A 16,963-nucleotide genomic window follows, 5' to 3' on the forward strand; every position below is an offset into this window, starting at 1 on the left:
GGTTGCCATGGTTGCCTATGTATACGTGCTGCGCGAAATTTTACAGAAAAATTGTGCTAAGGTGAATCTGTGAAACTGAATGTCACGAAAAAGTGTAACGATAAAAAATGGCTAAAACTAGCTTAGAAAGGGTAAAGGCATATCGGAAGCGTCAACGCACAAAAAATAAGACTAGCCCTAAATAAAATAAATCTCCAGAGAGTGCTGCACAGTGTCGAAGAAAATGGCTAGCCCATATTAGATGTTAACATATCAATATTGAGCGTCAGATACAAACTGACACACACATTTTTTTTTAAAATTTTTTACCCGATTGAAATATCAATTTGTTAGTCTCATATATTCGTACCCAACATAAAAATTACATTAATTTAAGTTTCTAAATATTGCACTTTGCATGGTATAATATACAATAAAAATACTATAAATAAAAGCGAAGTTCTATACTACTAATCCAAAATTATTATAAATTACTAATATTTTTTATAACCAAATATTTTTTTAATGATTGGTTGATCCTATATAACAGTAAGACAGTTAAATTAAACAACACCATGTTAGTTGTTATAATATACAAGTTACGATAAGCAGTATAGAGGTTTTTCATACGATACCACGGCTAACCTATAAATTGCTACCATAATTTTCATTTAGGTAAGCCAAATTAATAAAAAAAATTTACAAGTTTCTTTAATCCCACACCCGACGTTATGATCGATTTGACCTGCAGATAAGGTTTCAGCTTGTAAAATCAACATTTAAACACATAGAATATAAACCATGCACGTATACATTTTAATAAAATTACTGAAATGCTCTCTCATCGGGTTTATAAAAACTAAATCATTAAAATGAATTAAAAACAATTGTACTACATAATAATGTGTGTTAATAATTAATATAGTACTTGTACTTTTTACATGCGCTTAACTTGATAGAATAGAAAAAATATCTCATGTAAACATTTAGTATTTTATCTTTATTTAAATTTTTAATTGTAATTTGTAGGTAGGTACTATTAGTAGTTTAAAACTAAATAATAATATGCACCTTGTTCAAACAACATTCCCCTGTCGATGTAGGTAAGCAATTAGAATTTAGAAGGGAATATTACATTAAAATTGGAATCTAAAAAATAAAATAATTTTAAAAGATGTTTAATTTAAGCATAAATTGTGGTCTAATTAATAATTATATTTTAGTTTAGCTAACATAAATTAATGGAATAAAACAGACTCGCTGTTTTCAATGTGCCTAATGACTTGTACACAATTAGTTTTGAGAAGTTGTATATTATAATATTGTGACAAAGTTAAATGCTTTACCAGCTAGTTGATAAAGTTAACTAGTAACCATAGTTACAAAGAGCGATTATGAGTAAGTACATGTATATATTCATCGGGTATTCAGGGCTGTTTTATGAGATTAAATGGCAGCAAAATTACGTGCGGTATCTGTGTTGTAAATATGGCCAACTGTGGGGTCAGATTGCATAAAGTGAACACTTTCTTTTAAACTTTGTTGTAAGTGATATTAGAAACACATGGGTTCATAAAAAATGCTTTACGTGTTTTTGATCATAAAGTAACGTGCAAGTAAATTTTTATGCGAAGTAAAAGAAAAGAAAATGTAATATTTTAGTTTTACAAATATTTAAAAAAACAACATTTTACATAATTAAAAAATACTTAAAAAAAGATTGTCATATTATTTATGAATTTGGTCTCTGAACGAAACTATAAACCAAACAAAACATGAATTACAATAACTAAAAAAAATCGTTTTTACTCTATATTAACTATTGAAAATTGATGTGTTTTAAAAGTAACTTAAAGACTTATAATATTACATCGTTAACCTAAAACAATAATTATGAATAATATAGTACCTATTGCAAATTATAGGTACCTAAAAATAAAGTTGTGAAATTATCGGTCTTCTAAAGAATATTATGTGCTTATGAACTAAATAATATAGTTTTTAAATTGTTTAACCAAGTTTGATAAACTTATTAATGATGAACATAAAGAGTTTTAAGGAATCTACAGGAAATAGTTTTTATCTAAATAATGTTTATAATTATTATTTATACAACATCTGTGGTATAGACTTAATTAATTTTAAATTCAGATAGCGTATACATGTGTACAATTTCATTACGATGTGTGGTATAAATAGTACTAAGTCACATAGTGGCTAATTTAAAAAATAATAACAACAAATAATCCACAATAAACGGAAACTGGTTTAATACATATTAACAATTAAAATACAACTTTTTAAAACGTAACCAGCGTATTTATACATTTTTTATTTTTTTCCGATGTTAACTATTGTTTGTTTGATCATTGTAATTTATTGTTCTTCATGCGTATGGTATGAGTAATAAGGCGTGTTTACGTGTTTAGTTGTACAAGGTTACTAAAGCAGTTATTACTTATAAGTTATAAATTGTCATTGCTATTTGCTGTACAACGTATGTATAACAATTATAACAGAAACGTGTAAAATAATATAATAAAATCCAAATAACCAAATAATATACAATCAATATATTGTGTTAAGATAATTTATTATGATCATAATATGGACGATTATAGTGTTACGTTACAATAATTGTCCTTATACATTTTTTTTTAATTGGATCAAAACAAGTATTTTTAATTCTATTTGAAAATCTTATTATTTAAAAAAAAAATTGAATAACAAGTCGTACATAATTTAAGCTTCAATCTACAACTGTTTTTACTGTTTTTAATTATTGTTATACATATTTATTGATGCTACTTACCAACGCTCAATTATAATTAAACTATTAATTTAAAAAATATTATGTCCTAATACGATATAACTTTTTATTAGTTTGAATTCAACGGATTCATCGATAAGAAATAATAACAAGCATATATACGCATCATATCATCCGGTGTTGAAAAACTACATAGCTCGCTGAGATATTTTTGCCAACAAAATATCTACATGAATTCAAAACAACGAATAATGTGACATCGTGACTTATTATTATAATCGAGACTAAGATACCTACAATTCATTATAGTATTATAGTTAAATAAACAAACAATAGTTGGATATATTGGTTTAGTTTTTTTTTTTTTTTATTAGTAGGTATCTACATCATCTTTATTCATATTACTTTGTTATTGACGTTACGCCGTTATCGTACAACTTTTATAATTTTCGATTTTAAAATTGTTGACCTAAGATCATATTATAAAATAATAATATTACTACCTATATTATAATGGAGTGCAGAGTTACGCAGTGCCTACCCAATCCCAGTAATAGAATGCGTATTAATCAAGTGCGGTGTTACCCGTGTACACAATTCGCTCGGTCGAATGTTGATCAACAGTAAATATCTGACGGGGTGAACTCTACAATATTAATATTACAATACGTGCATTTATTATAATATATTAATATGTACCTACGAGTTCACGACCCGAACGTAATATCATATTATTATGCGATATAATATTATGCGAGCGTTATTCGTAGTAAAACCGTTTAGCGGTTGGGGTGAACAAAATATTATTTTTCTTCCTCGGGTAGCTGCGGGTGTGGGTGCGCGAGTCTTCCGTGCCGGCAAACTTGTGGAAGTAGACGAGTTCCGCGACGAAAGCGATTCCGCTCGCGATCAATCCGATCATGAGGCACATGAACGCGATCACCACGTTCTTCATGGTGAACACTTTGTGCGGGTCTTTGCGATGATGGTAATCGGATATCGGCCTGAACGGTTTGGCGTGCATAAACCAACTGTTGACGATACCGCTCTCCACGAACGTGGTGATTACGCGGTCCACGACTTTTATGAACGGCACGTCTTTGCGGACCAGGTAGACGATGTGGAACGACCGTGGACATTCGTCCACTATGTGCAACAGCACTTCGTTGTTTTCCACGTACGAGCTGGCGATTTTTTCCACCAGATCGTTTTTCCTCCCGATCGCAGCCGAGGTCTTGACGTGGCCGCGACACGATATGAAAATATTACGAAAGAAAAATAACAATAACGATACAACAAACACATAATATTATTATCATTGCAATAATTATGTACGCATATAATATAAGACTGCAGTGCGCTGCAATAATCATTACACAGAGAGATATCAGATTATACGTAGGTATATTGTATTATTGTCATCGACACTCATCGTTCCAAAAATCAAGGTTAACCTCAGCTAAAACATAAGCAAAAAAAAAATGTTTGTTCCACAAAATTTTATATTATTTGCAACTCCATCAACATACCAGGTCAACTGTTAAAATACATCGGTACGAACTACATCCGTTCGGAAATAAGACACTACTGCAAATATATCATTTGTTAACGTTTTATACTGTCAAATTACGCATTTATTATTATGTAATAATATATGTCAATTATTTGTCCACAATACACATAATTACACATGCTGCATCACATCTCACATATGTTGGAATGTCATACATACAATAATATATTATTTATGACCTATTAGTTTTGTTTTACTGAAAGGTTCATTTGAATATTGTTACCAAATGAAAACAATAAATTACCATCGATCAACCATTACGAAAACCCATTGTTATTGCGTTATTTTATATTATATACAGTTTATTTTCCGGTCGACAATTTTGGAATATATTTGATTCAACATATTATTATACAACATTATTTTAAAAGCCACACTATCGAAAAATCCGTTTATAAGATTTCAGAATATACGTATTTAATGGGTTTTATTGAAAAGTGAGGTAGATATCCCACTAAAATCTACTTCGTCTTATTGACCTTTGAGTATATAAATATATTCAAAATCTTATCTCATTAAGTCAAGCACATACACTCACATCAATACATTATTATTTCATAAAATACCTAGGTTTTCAATGCGTCTGTTTTATTGATTTTTTTTCAATTCAACTGTTAAAAATGAAAAAAAAAAATCTTTTATACTTAGAAAGCCTGAAAAATTGCTTATTCTTAAATTCTTGTACCGCTTAATATTAAATTATATATATACATATTATATACAAGATGATTATTTTATTTAACAATATTAACACTTATTATTTCAAAAAGTATAGATATTTTTTAAATTTTTTAGATATATAGGTTTTTCTACAACTACATAAAATTTTATTTTTTTCCACTCTTATTTTTAATAGAAAAAAACTATTAACTTTTGATTTTAAAATGGCAACCTATATTAATAATTGCATAAATTAATAGAGCAATTTTTTTCATGAATTTTCACATTAAAATTGTTGATGCGTAGGAAAATTATAGCTGCTTAAAGTTGGTTGGTTTTAGAAAGCTTTTACGTGTTATACATTAGTACTAATTAGCACTGTCAGAACTTGGGCTTTTATTTGTAAAGTCCAGTAGCTATAGCTTATAATAATAATGAATTCGATATCGACGACCCTATGGTGTAGCAGAGAGTGGTAATATTTATACCTGTTACTGCCTGTCATATCTTATTGTTGATTGTCATATAATTATAATTAATTGGACTAATATAACTATTATAAATACTAATGAGTTAAAACACATTTATATTCAATATCTTTCCAATACTACCTAACTTTGAAGAGCTATATCTTATCAACGGTTTAACGAAAAATGAAAATTTTAATAAAATAATTCATAAAAAAATAGCCTTATTAATTTATGAAATTTTAAGTATACGTAGGTTGTTATTTGAAAATTAAAAGTTGATAGTAGTTTACCTGATAAATATAAGGATGATTATTGGAAGAGTTCTATAGTTCTAGATCAGCAAATTTTGAAAAAAAAAAAAAAATTTGAAAAAAGTCAATACTTTTTGTAATAATGAGTGTTTTTTGATAAAAGAATCACCCTGTATGTATATATTATGTCATCTCGAATTATTTTTTTAGAGATTTGTTTTATAATTTTATAGTAAAATTAAAATCAATCATCATGGCTTTTATTTTAAATTGTATTACTGCACTTTCTACAAATATTGATTATAATAAATAATAATATAGATTTTATTATGTGATGGAATTTCGATAGTAATAATAACGATATTGTACAATGATTACCCGTTTGCTCGCCACTTCGCCGAGTATGTCCATGGACTTGTTGTTGATGATTGAAAATCGATCTGACATTTTCACGTACACCGGTCTCTCGTCGGACAAAAATAGCAATATGAGGTTGTTGGAAGCCGATAGCACTGGCATACCGGTGTCGTATAGTTCTTGCACGGTGGCGACGTCCCGTTCGTACTTCGGATAGCTCAGATACTTGACCATGACCGCTTGCAGACTGGTAGCCATGATGAATCCGAACAGAACGGTGGACACGACCATTAAACGTTCGGAAATGTTGCTCGGCACTCGATTGAGCGGCACCATTAAAAAAACTCTGAACAGATTGATGGACAGAAGTGTGAGCGTGTACGGTGTATTCGTCGTACGCCGTATAAGAGTCCACGCGCTCAAAGCTACAACGAACGAACCGGCTAAACAGTACCAAAGTCGCACGTCGAACGCCGTAAATATAGCCCGCCATTGACTCATCTGTTGCGCCTTGGGCACGACGAAACACAGCTCATCGAACATCACCGGTGTCGTGTATTGGATCGTGTTGTTGGATTCGTAAGCCTGGAGTAAATAAATAAAAAAAAAAATAAACAATTTAACGGATATTATGAATATTATAAGTGGTCTTGACAAAAAAAAAAATTCAATAACTATTAGGTAAATACTTCTATTTACACGAGTTATAAAATAATTGTTCTCACTGAATTTGTGTTTATTATCTTTAAATACATTAACATAGCCATGACGTAGAAAATTCTTTACAATTAGTTGAAAACACCCTCTTTATAGTTTATAAAATACACCAAGTACTTATAATTAAAAGTTTTATTAGCTTTTACATAGATACCGTTTAAATAGTTTTCGAGAATGTTAATATGAGTAAAATTTACCTACCTATATAAAGGTACAATACTGGTATTCTCATATAAGTTTAGAATAGTTTGTAGATTTGAAAATTCTCATACTCCATGTAAAATGTACCACGTCTTATATTTTGTACGTTAATTTTATTCCGTGTACTAATAGTACTACGTAATTTGTTTTTTAATATACTAATAAGATGACTAAAACAATAACGCAGTAACCCATAAGGATTAAGGGCATAATCAAAATAATTATTATTTAATGACGAAAAGAGGCGGTATTATGATAACTGGTAGTTCGATGATATAGAAACTACTTATTTTAACTGTGCTAGCAAAAGTACACCAAACGTTTAGTTTTAAATTAAAGTTTTGAAAAAACATAGTTCTATTCATCGAATTCGTCTATAAAATATAATAGGCATGTTCTTTAATACTAAATTATAACAAAGGGACATATATTATTAAATGCTTCGTCTATATGCCCATATAGTTCTACGTAAAAATGTGGGTCTTTCTATAATTATAATAAATTATTATTTATTTATAATGGTGACTTTACATTTCACTACTATAACATGAATCGTGATTTCAGAAAAACAATTAATTATACGACCATAGTGTTTTACATATCGTATGATATATTCAGTCTAACTTGGAAGAAGGATTTCATCGTTATTATAAAATATCAGTCATCATTTAATCAATCCTTATAAACACTTGAATTATTCGGTCACAATAAAGACTTTAAAAAATATCTTTTTTCCGAAAATCATGGCTATCACTGTGCGGTGCGAATTCGTTTTTTAGATGATGCTACACCCGCAGGACGTGCCATCCCCGTCTTACAAACATCAAATAATCGGCGTAATCGGCTTTAATATATTGAGTGATTTTCACGTGTGTAAAACTCAAAGGTAAGAGTGTTATCTGAATGGCAAAACAATTACGTCGAGAAACACTCCGTTGAACGCCATGTCCACCTTGTTGTACACCAAATCGCCCAACAGGCCGGTGTACGTGAAGTTGGAGTCGGTGCCCGTGTCGTTGGCGGCCGCGGGGTGGTGGGACTCGGAGCCGACGGATTCTGAGTTGGCCTCGGCCCAGCCGTACTTGAGGCCGTCGCTGGGCTCGCTGTAGACGGGCGTGAAGTTCATGTGCTTGGCCACCGTGGCCGCGACGATGCCGTCCATCCCGCCGTACGAGCCGTCCGGCAGCTTGACCGCCTTGAGCCGCTTGGGGAACATGCATATGCGCACCGGAAGTCCGTTCAGGTCGGTCATCCTCGAGCGGCCGACCGCGCGCAGCCCGGTCGCGTTCACCGGCGCTCGGTGACCACGTTCCTGAACGGGTTGTACGTGAACGCCACCCCGTGCGCGATTATCACCACGTTGGCCACGGACTTGCGTCGCCAGGCGGCCCGGAACAGCGTCTTGACCGCCGACCGTTCGACCGCCGCGCCCGGCCGGATCAGCCACACGACGTAGTGCGACTTCTGGTCCCAGTCGTCGATCAGCCCCAGCACGGCGTCCACCGGCCGCCGTTCGACGATCACCAGCGCCGCCCGGCCGTCGCCGGCGTCGGCGCCTCGCGTCTCGTCCGGGCCGCGATCCGTGGCCGGCGCGTGCACCAGTACGGCCGTGCCCACCAGGTCGTGCACCGCGCTCAGGAACCCGTCGGGCGTCGGTCCCAACGCGACCACGGACATGGCGAACGGCTGTTGGGCCAAGTCCAGGGCGGTCATGCGGCACACCGCGATCACCGTCGACATGTCGCGGCGATACGCCGCCGGCCAGCGGTCGTCGACGGGCTTCAGACGGCCCATCACCGCCGCGGCGGCCGCCAGCAGCGTCGCGGCTCTGCACACGGCCAGGGCGACGGTCATAGTCACGACGAGCGACCTGGGCCGTATGTGTGACGTGACGGGACGCGTCGTCGTCGTATACGCAATAAAATATTAATGCCGTCGCGATTCGTAAAACGTTCTGTATTATTATCGTTGAGATCGTTTGTCGCCGCCGCCGATAACGTCTACCGCGCGTCAAGGAATATTTCAAAAACGACAATAAAATTATCGTGTAGTGACGACGATAAGTGGCACGGCGCGATATATTATAATATTTCGTAAACGATTTCGCACGCTTACCGAGTGAACGAGCGATCGCCGATTTTCAAAATATCGTAATATTATAATAATGACACTAGAAATACCTCTACGCGACGATGAATTATTCATTAGCGACAATTGCAGAAACGTAGTGGCGGCGACGACGACGACGTTCGGTTTTGATTTAAACGTTTCATTTCGAATATTATATGCTCGGCGGCACACCGTATATTCTGACGTAATGATGCAGTATTTTATGCGTCAACTATACCGGTAGTCATTAAATTCGCAAAAGGCGAACAATCGGATCTGAAGGATTTTACCGACGTTTTACCGCCCAAACGTGTACAAAAAACACGCCCCCCCCGGCGGTCGTACGAATGTCGTCGATTTCGTTAAAATCAATGTACAATGACTAATTATATAAAATAATTACTATCCGTGGCCATCACGAGTCCGTTCGACCAAAACCCTAATATAATTCAAAGGAAACCGTACATTATTTTATTATAGTTTATTTCAATTGCAGAGATTATACTATATACCTACCTACTGTTGCGGCCATCATCATTATTCATTATATTATGTAGTTTCGATATTGTTGGAATTTTAACGAAAGAAGATAAATGCGATAATATTAGCAGCTAAAGGTACTAAAAAAAAAAAAAAAAAAAAAAAATAAGATAAAAGAGATGAAATAACGTTCGATACGCACCACTGGCTGATTAAACCACGGATTTTGGGTACAAAGTATTTTTTCTTTTTATTATCATTTATTATTATTATTATTAAAATATAAAACAATATTTTTTTGGTTAAAAATTACAACATATCTTTCAATTTATTTTGATTAAAATATTAAATACATAGAAGTGGAATAATACCACTTAATTAATATAAAAATTATATTGCATCCATACCCAAATCTATATAGTATATATAGTTCTTATAAAGAAAACACCATTTTTTAGGGAGTGGCAACAGAGTGTAATTTGGTATTATAGCATACCTATTTTTCTGCGTCTTATTGACTTGCAAACTTAACAGACGCGCTGATGGGCGACGATCAAATCATAAAAGTTAAAATGATAAAAATAATTTATAAACTATAATACATCGCATTGTATATTGACTTTAACAAAATCGACGACATTTGTACGACCACAGGGGTGTGTTTTTTTTTGTTCACGTTTGGTGGTAAAACGTTGGTAAAATCCTTCAGATCCGACAGAGGTAATAATACGTATTTATTAATTTTAAAACTATTTTAATATTAAATGTTAAAATAACCTAACGCTTCAAATCTATACATGTATCATATACTGTGATAAAGAAAAGTATCCTGATTCCTGATAATGAAATGGCTCTCTATGAATAAATCTGGAATTACTCCACTAAATTCTCCAGTATTATTGTTTAGTTGAAGTTGTATGGTGACCAGTGTGTTATGCGGTTTTATATTATGTATTCGTATATAAAATAAAATAAATCTCATGTAAATTATATTGGTTTATTTTTAATAATATAATATCAAATGAGTTAAAAATATAGTTTTATTATTTATTCCAAGTTAAAATAATGATAGGTTTTTGTAAGTTGATTAAAAGGTGTAAAAAGTTTGTGTAATAAATTTATAAACACAAAATAAATATTAAAAAGATTTTAAACAAATGTCTAGTAAAAAAAAGGCACTAAAATAGTCATAGACTATGTGGACTACAGGATTTCTTGACTTAGGCTTGTCTATGAATTGATTAAATGCAGTATTAGGTTTGTAAAATTACGAGGAACATCAACATATAAATTAGAATAATGAAGATGACAAATTAAATAAATCTGTTATCAGCCGATCACATTTTATAACTTTTCAATTTGAAAAAAGTAACAAAGTTAAGACATTTGCTCTTGCAATATCTAAAATAAATAATTAAAATCAAACATAATAACAAACTGAAATCAGTTTCTCACAATATCATAATTTTAATCGACTTTGAATTTGAATTTTCAGTCAACCATAACAATATGCATATACATTTTAACATTTTTATTTAAATTAAACTGATTTAATTTGAAAATTTCTTTAAATATTTACGTTTTAATTAATAGTACACGGCAACCTATAAAAAGAAATATATTATATATTATTATATTTTTTTTTGTTCCCAGTGATGTACCTGGTTTTAACTTAAGGATATTTTAGAATTTGAGCAGGTATAGTACTTAACACACCGCCATTGTCAATTAAAAGTTTAAAAGTGTATAATTAAAACTAAACCATGTTTAAATAATATATAAGCTAACATTCAAATTTAAAATTATTAAAATTTCGTAAATTTTATTTTTTTATATATTAAAAAGTTTAAATTAAAGTAATGTTTGTTTTTTATATAATATGAGCCAATATTGTTATATAATATTTAATTAATGTTTGATGCATGCCCGACCTTTTAAGAGCAAAAATGTATTGTTTAATTATTAATATTACATTATAGTTTATATAAATATGTACTTTAATAGTAATGTAATATTAATAATGTAATTCATATTTGTTTGTATAAGGAAACATTATAATATAGTGCTTGCTGTTCATACTAAATATTAATACATTAAAAATAATTATTAAATAAATACCATAATATATATTACTGTGCACAGTGTGGGTACAAGAATAACTTACTATGTTTATCATTATTCTTAAATTTTCAAAATCAACTGTTTGATAAATGTTTCATTATAATATACAATAACGAACTATACGAAGTATTTATGTATAGGGACAATACTAATACTCCCATAGTCAAATATTCAAATATTAATCAAACAACTTTACTAATTACAATTGTAATACCACAAAGTAATTTGTAATAATTATGAATTACATAACCACAAATATTTTAGCTTAACGTTTTAAGGAGCGTTGCTATTGCTTTGCCTTAAATACCTTTAATTTCAGAAATAAACATTTTAGATGCAAATGGCTATAGTTACTAGAGTAATATAAACATAGCGATAGCATGTATTGAATTTAAACTAACATCTAATCTGATAATATTTTGTATGAAACTGTTTATTAATTAATTATTTATTTATTTATAGTAGTCAAGGGAAAATATGAAAAATGAATATAGTAATTAATTATATATTTTATATATTTATATTTCTTTTTATATATTTACCTATATAATTTTTTTCGATTCCCACCATTCATACTGAAAATATTTTATTTGGAATATGGTATGTAGGCGTACAGCTTCTATTGATAAGTCAAAATAAAAATTATTTATTTATCTATTATACATTCTAAAAATGAAGCCATGACCTACCTTCCTATCATAGTTTATTAAAATTATGAAATAATAATAATAATACATCGTGTATAATATCTAGTTAAATTAATATATGTTTTTATAAATACAAGATGATCATTCATAATCACCCAAATTATTCCTTTATTTATTACATTTTATTTATTTATTTATTACATTATTTATTTTATTTTTATTTTTATTTTTATTTTATTTTATTTTATTTTTATTTATTATTTATTTATTACATTTCTAGAAAATATGGTCTATTTTAAATTCATTTTTAGTATGTATATTATATGACCTAATTTCCAAATAATACTTTAATTTTACTAAATAACTCAATTAGACTAAACCATTTAAAGATTGTCCTATGACGATAATAACTTCTTATTTTCAAATGATGATCACTTATTTTTTTAGTGAATTGTTAAGCAGATATTTTTTTTGAAAATGTTGATGTTTTGAAATCCTGCCACGTAGTAGTTTTTAAATTATTTAACTTTGTGTACTATAAATGCAAGTCAAACGATGATAGGCTTGTATGATATGTAGAGGTCTGAAAATAATAGGCATTAATATTAATCGATCAACATTTTATATTTCATAAAAACTATCCAAGTATAAATAAAAATATATATAATATATATTATAATATATCTATATATTTTTATTTAATAAAAGAATATTTACAATTTCCACATGTTTATATTGTTCAACAAGCAAATATATTTTTTGTAATATTAGTTTTAATATATACATATATTATATACAAATGATCAATATACACGATGAGGAGAGAGAGATTATCTGACATTTTTCTATAATTATTATAAAATACCTATTATTTTAGTTAGGTCATTGTAATATTTATTTGTAGTCGATGGTTCGAATTTGTTTTATGTTTGATATGAATTGTGATACTAATGGATTTTTAAATATAATCTGCTATTAAGAATTTGGGACCCAAGTCTGCTTTTATCAAGTATAATATCAAAAATGAAGATATTTAATATTAGAAAAATTTTAAATTAGTGTTCATTGAAATAGAAGAGATAGAAGGTTACATTTTTTAAAACAAATGGAATAAAAGCAGATTTGTCTGAGTTTATTTTGATATATTTTTAACCAAATGTCGATTAAATTTAAGTGGCTTTGTAGTGACTAGTGAACTAGGAGTTTCTTCTAGGTTGTTACTGACACAACATATTGCAGTCTCATTTGCATAAGTGGCAATAATGTATCAGTTATTTCAAGTATATCCGCGGTACAGTTGTTGAATCGGTCAAATGACAAATACTTCCTTACAGAAATTGTCAGTTTTTTGCTGGCAGAAATGGTTTAAGATTTAAAAGTCATTCACGATAGAAGATACATTCAAAAAGATACCTGAACTAAATTGTTTTTTTTTCAAATTAGGATATTATTTTATCACTTGATCTATGTATTTATACTCTACATATAAATATATGTTGCACATGGGAATGTTTAGCTCCGAAAGTTTTATATTATAAGTTTTATTTGTTGATAATAATTTTTTCAGATAAAGCAATAGAGTTGGAAATAAGCACATTAAATTTAATATCTATTTTGTTTTATAGTAGTAATACTCATTTTTAATATTAGTACATTTAATATAAATACATTTCAAGAACAAAGAAACTACTAACTTGGATTTTAATTTAGATACATAAAATGTTTTAAAAAAATTACCTGATTCATATTATTTTACAGAATAAAAATTTGTTGTATAAAAAGAAATTAAAAATATGATTTTTATAAAGCATACTAAAAAGTTTCAACAAATAAAATTTGAATTAATATACCTATTATTAAAGAAAAACATTGAGGTGAAAATGCCTAGTGAATCACTCTGTATATAATATTGAATCGTTCAACAATAAAAGGAATAATTCTTTATTAAATAATTTAATGTAATTTACTTTTCGTATGAAATTTACAAAATATAAATCACTCATTAATTATAAATATATAACAATACCTACTAAATGTTGGACGAAAATGAATTGATCAAAATTCGGTTGTTAAAGTATGATATAGTATTTCAAAAAACGTTAATTATGTAACAAAATATAAATTTAAACATTATTATTAAAAAAAAAAAAATGTCTTAAAGTTTTAACATTTTACAATTCATAAAAATTATAAAAACTTTTAGTTACGTAGTTACGTATATACTTTATACTATTCTAAGTGTACTGAATAATATTTTTTAAGCAAATCAATTCAAAATATTCTCATTGTAATCACAACTTATAAGTTATAACTTTTAATTAGATTGACTTATATTATTATTTGTAAATATATTATAGCTATTAAAATATGAGGTATATTTTATTTCATTTGAAAAGTACGATACATCTAAAATCTATGTATATATTAAATATTTTACAAATGTTAGAATATTGGTATTTATATGTTTATAGGACTAGTTATCTTTAAGGTTTCTGAACTTGAAATATTCCAATGAAATTATTAAAAACATATATATTTATACATATTATCTTGGAATTAGTCTGATATTATCTTAGTATGATATTAGTTATTTTATTAGTAACATATTAGTTACCAATTGGGTGTGTATTATTCGTTATGTGATTTGGCACTAAACTAATATACCTAATACATGCAGTTAAGAAGTGTAATTTATATAAGTGTATTGCTATACTTACCTAATGAGTATTTTGAATTTTTACATACTATTTACAATTATTTATTAGCAACTACCTATTACTTAGTACCCATATTATTAATAATAACTAATAAATAATAACACTACTGTAATTTTACAAATAAATTATAATTTAAATAGTTATTAAAAATATCAAGTAATAAATAGGTAGATACTAAATAAAAATATAAATCATAAATAATTTTTTTAATTTAATATTTATATTTATTTATTACATAGGTAAATTACATTTTAAATCTTAAGTAATAAAGTTATTATCATAATTTACAATTTATTTATGTTGTACATTTAACAATATTAATGGTCAAGTACTTATTATTCTTGAACAGCTATGGAATATTATTAATATTTCACTAAAATTAGCTTTTATATATTTTATATAAGATTTATAGGGTTAGTCTCAAAAATAACACAAGATTTTAATGTAAAATGTTTATTTTTTTAGTTAAAAAATCAATAGATTGAGATACACCAACACAACTCTAAGGAATTTAATTGAATAAAATGATTAAGTACTTATACATCATTTTGGTTATGACCTAATATAATCTTATTTTATTATTGTAATTTAGTTTTATCCTAGGTTGACTGGTTTTATTTACCTATCAAAAACACCTTTACATTATTTAGCATAAGAAATAGCTATAAAGATAAAGTTACTTATACGTAGCAATTGTAAACATTTTTTAAATTCAGGATAATTAAACTCATATTAATAATTGTCTTAAAATACATTTCGATTTATTTTAAATAAAAAAAAAATAAAAATAGTATAATGTTGAATATTTTAGCTAATATTATTTAATTACGTGCATCACTTAATTTTTGATTTATTATCATAATGAACAAGTTACAGAAATTTTAATTTTATTATTCTTTTGTATAAATCTCTAAAACGTACAACAACAATTTAACAACAACTTTAAATTAAATTTTCTTTGTTTTCATTTTACTTGCATTTTGAAACACAATTCTTCAAATAATTTGTTTTGTAAATAATTTAAATACGATTATTAGATTGTCATTCTAAAATGGATAAACCATGTTGCTTACGGTAAAGAAAATACTTAACCCAAAAAAAGTTTGCCATAACTCATAAGTTACCGTTGCAAATATCACACAACTTAATTTTTTTTTTTTTATTTAATACATTTTTTTTACCATTTTAACCTATATACTTTGTTGAAGATCAATGTATTTTGTATGAAATATAGACAATAAAGTAAAATATAAATTTCAATTAAGTAAACATGGTATTTTGTATACCCGTACTACTGCACTCAAATAACATTTAAATACTTATAATTCATAAACTACTCGTTCGAATTTTGATTTTTATGTAGGTATCAAAATACTCTTTTAAATTCTCTACTTTAGAATATGAAAAATGGCTACAACTCATTTGTATACATTTCACTTTTATACATCTTACTCAATTGTGCTTAAAACACAATTCCTTTGCACACAATTTACGAAGAATAGAAACCATTTTTTTTTAGAGAAATTTAACCACGTATAGAGTGTACATAACCTGCGTACCTAACGTACCTTGCTAAATTTTAAAATTGGTCACTGATGATGAAAAATTATTATTCTCATACATCATTTCATTCACATTTTAAAAGGCTTAGGACTTTCTATTTAATCGTATTCTGGTTTAATAGACTGATGAATTAAAAATAATGTAGCGTAACTTAAAGTAGATAACAAATACAATAATAAACTTAGGAACTAGATTATAAAATAGATATATAATATTATTTACAATATTTTTGATTTTAAAAATAATTTTTATCACAATTACAATAATTTTTATAATCAAGTCATTAATATAACTAATTAAATATAGTAGGTACCTAAATACATTTAATAAATAATTATATCTTAAAAA

At 28.7% G+C, this 16,963-nt stretch overlaps 1 protein-coding gene across 1 annotated transcript; it reads right to left on the bottom strand.

Moving 5' to 3' along the window:
- Positions 1–3,055: 3,055 nt before the first annotated feature.
- LOC114126878 (uncharacterized) lies at positions 3,056–9,216 on the bottom strand. The gene is given in 4 exon segments (XM_050197651.1): positions 3,056–3,983; positions 6,082–6,645; positions 7,898–8,274; positions 8,277–9,216. Coding segments are annotated over 4 exon segments (1,971 nt in total). The 5' UTR covers positions 8,833–9,216; the 3' UTR covers positions 3,056–3,509.
- Between the last annotated feature and the right edge of the window lie 7,747 nt (positions 9,217–16,963).

The sequence above is a fragment of the Aphis gossypii genome, chromosome 1, assembly GCF_020184175.1.
Source record: "Aphis gossypii isolate Hap1 chromosome 1, ASM2018417v2, whole genome shotgun sequence".
NCBI classification, from domain to species: Eukaryota; Metazoa; Arthropoda; class Insecta; order Hemiptera; family Aphididae; genus Aphis; species Aphis gossypii.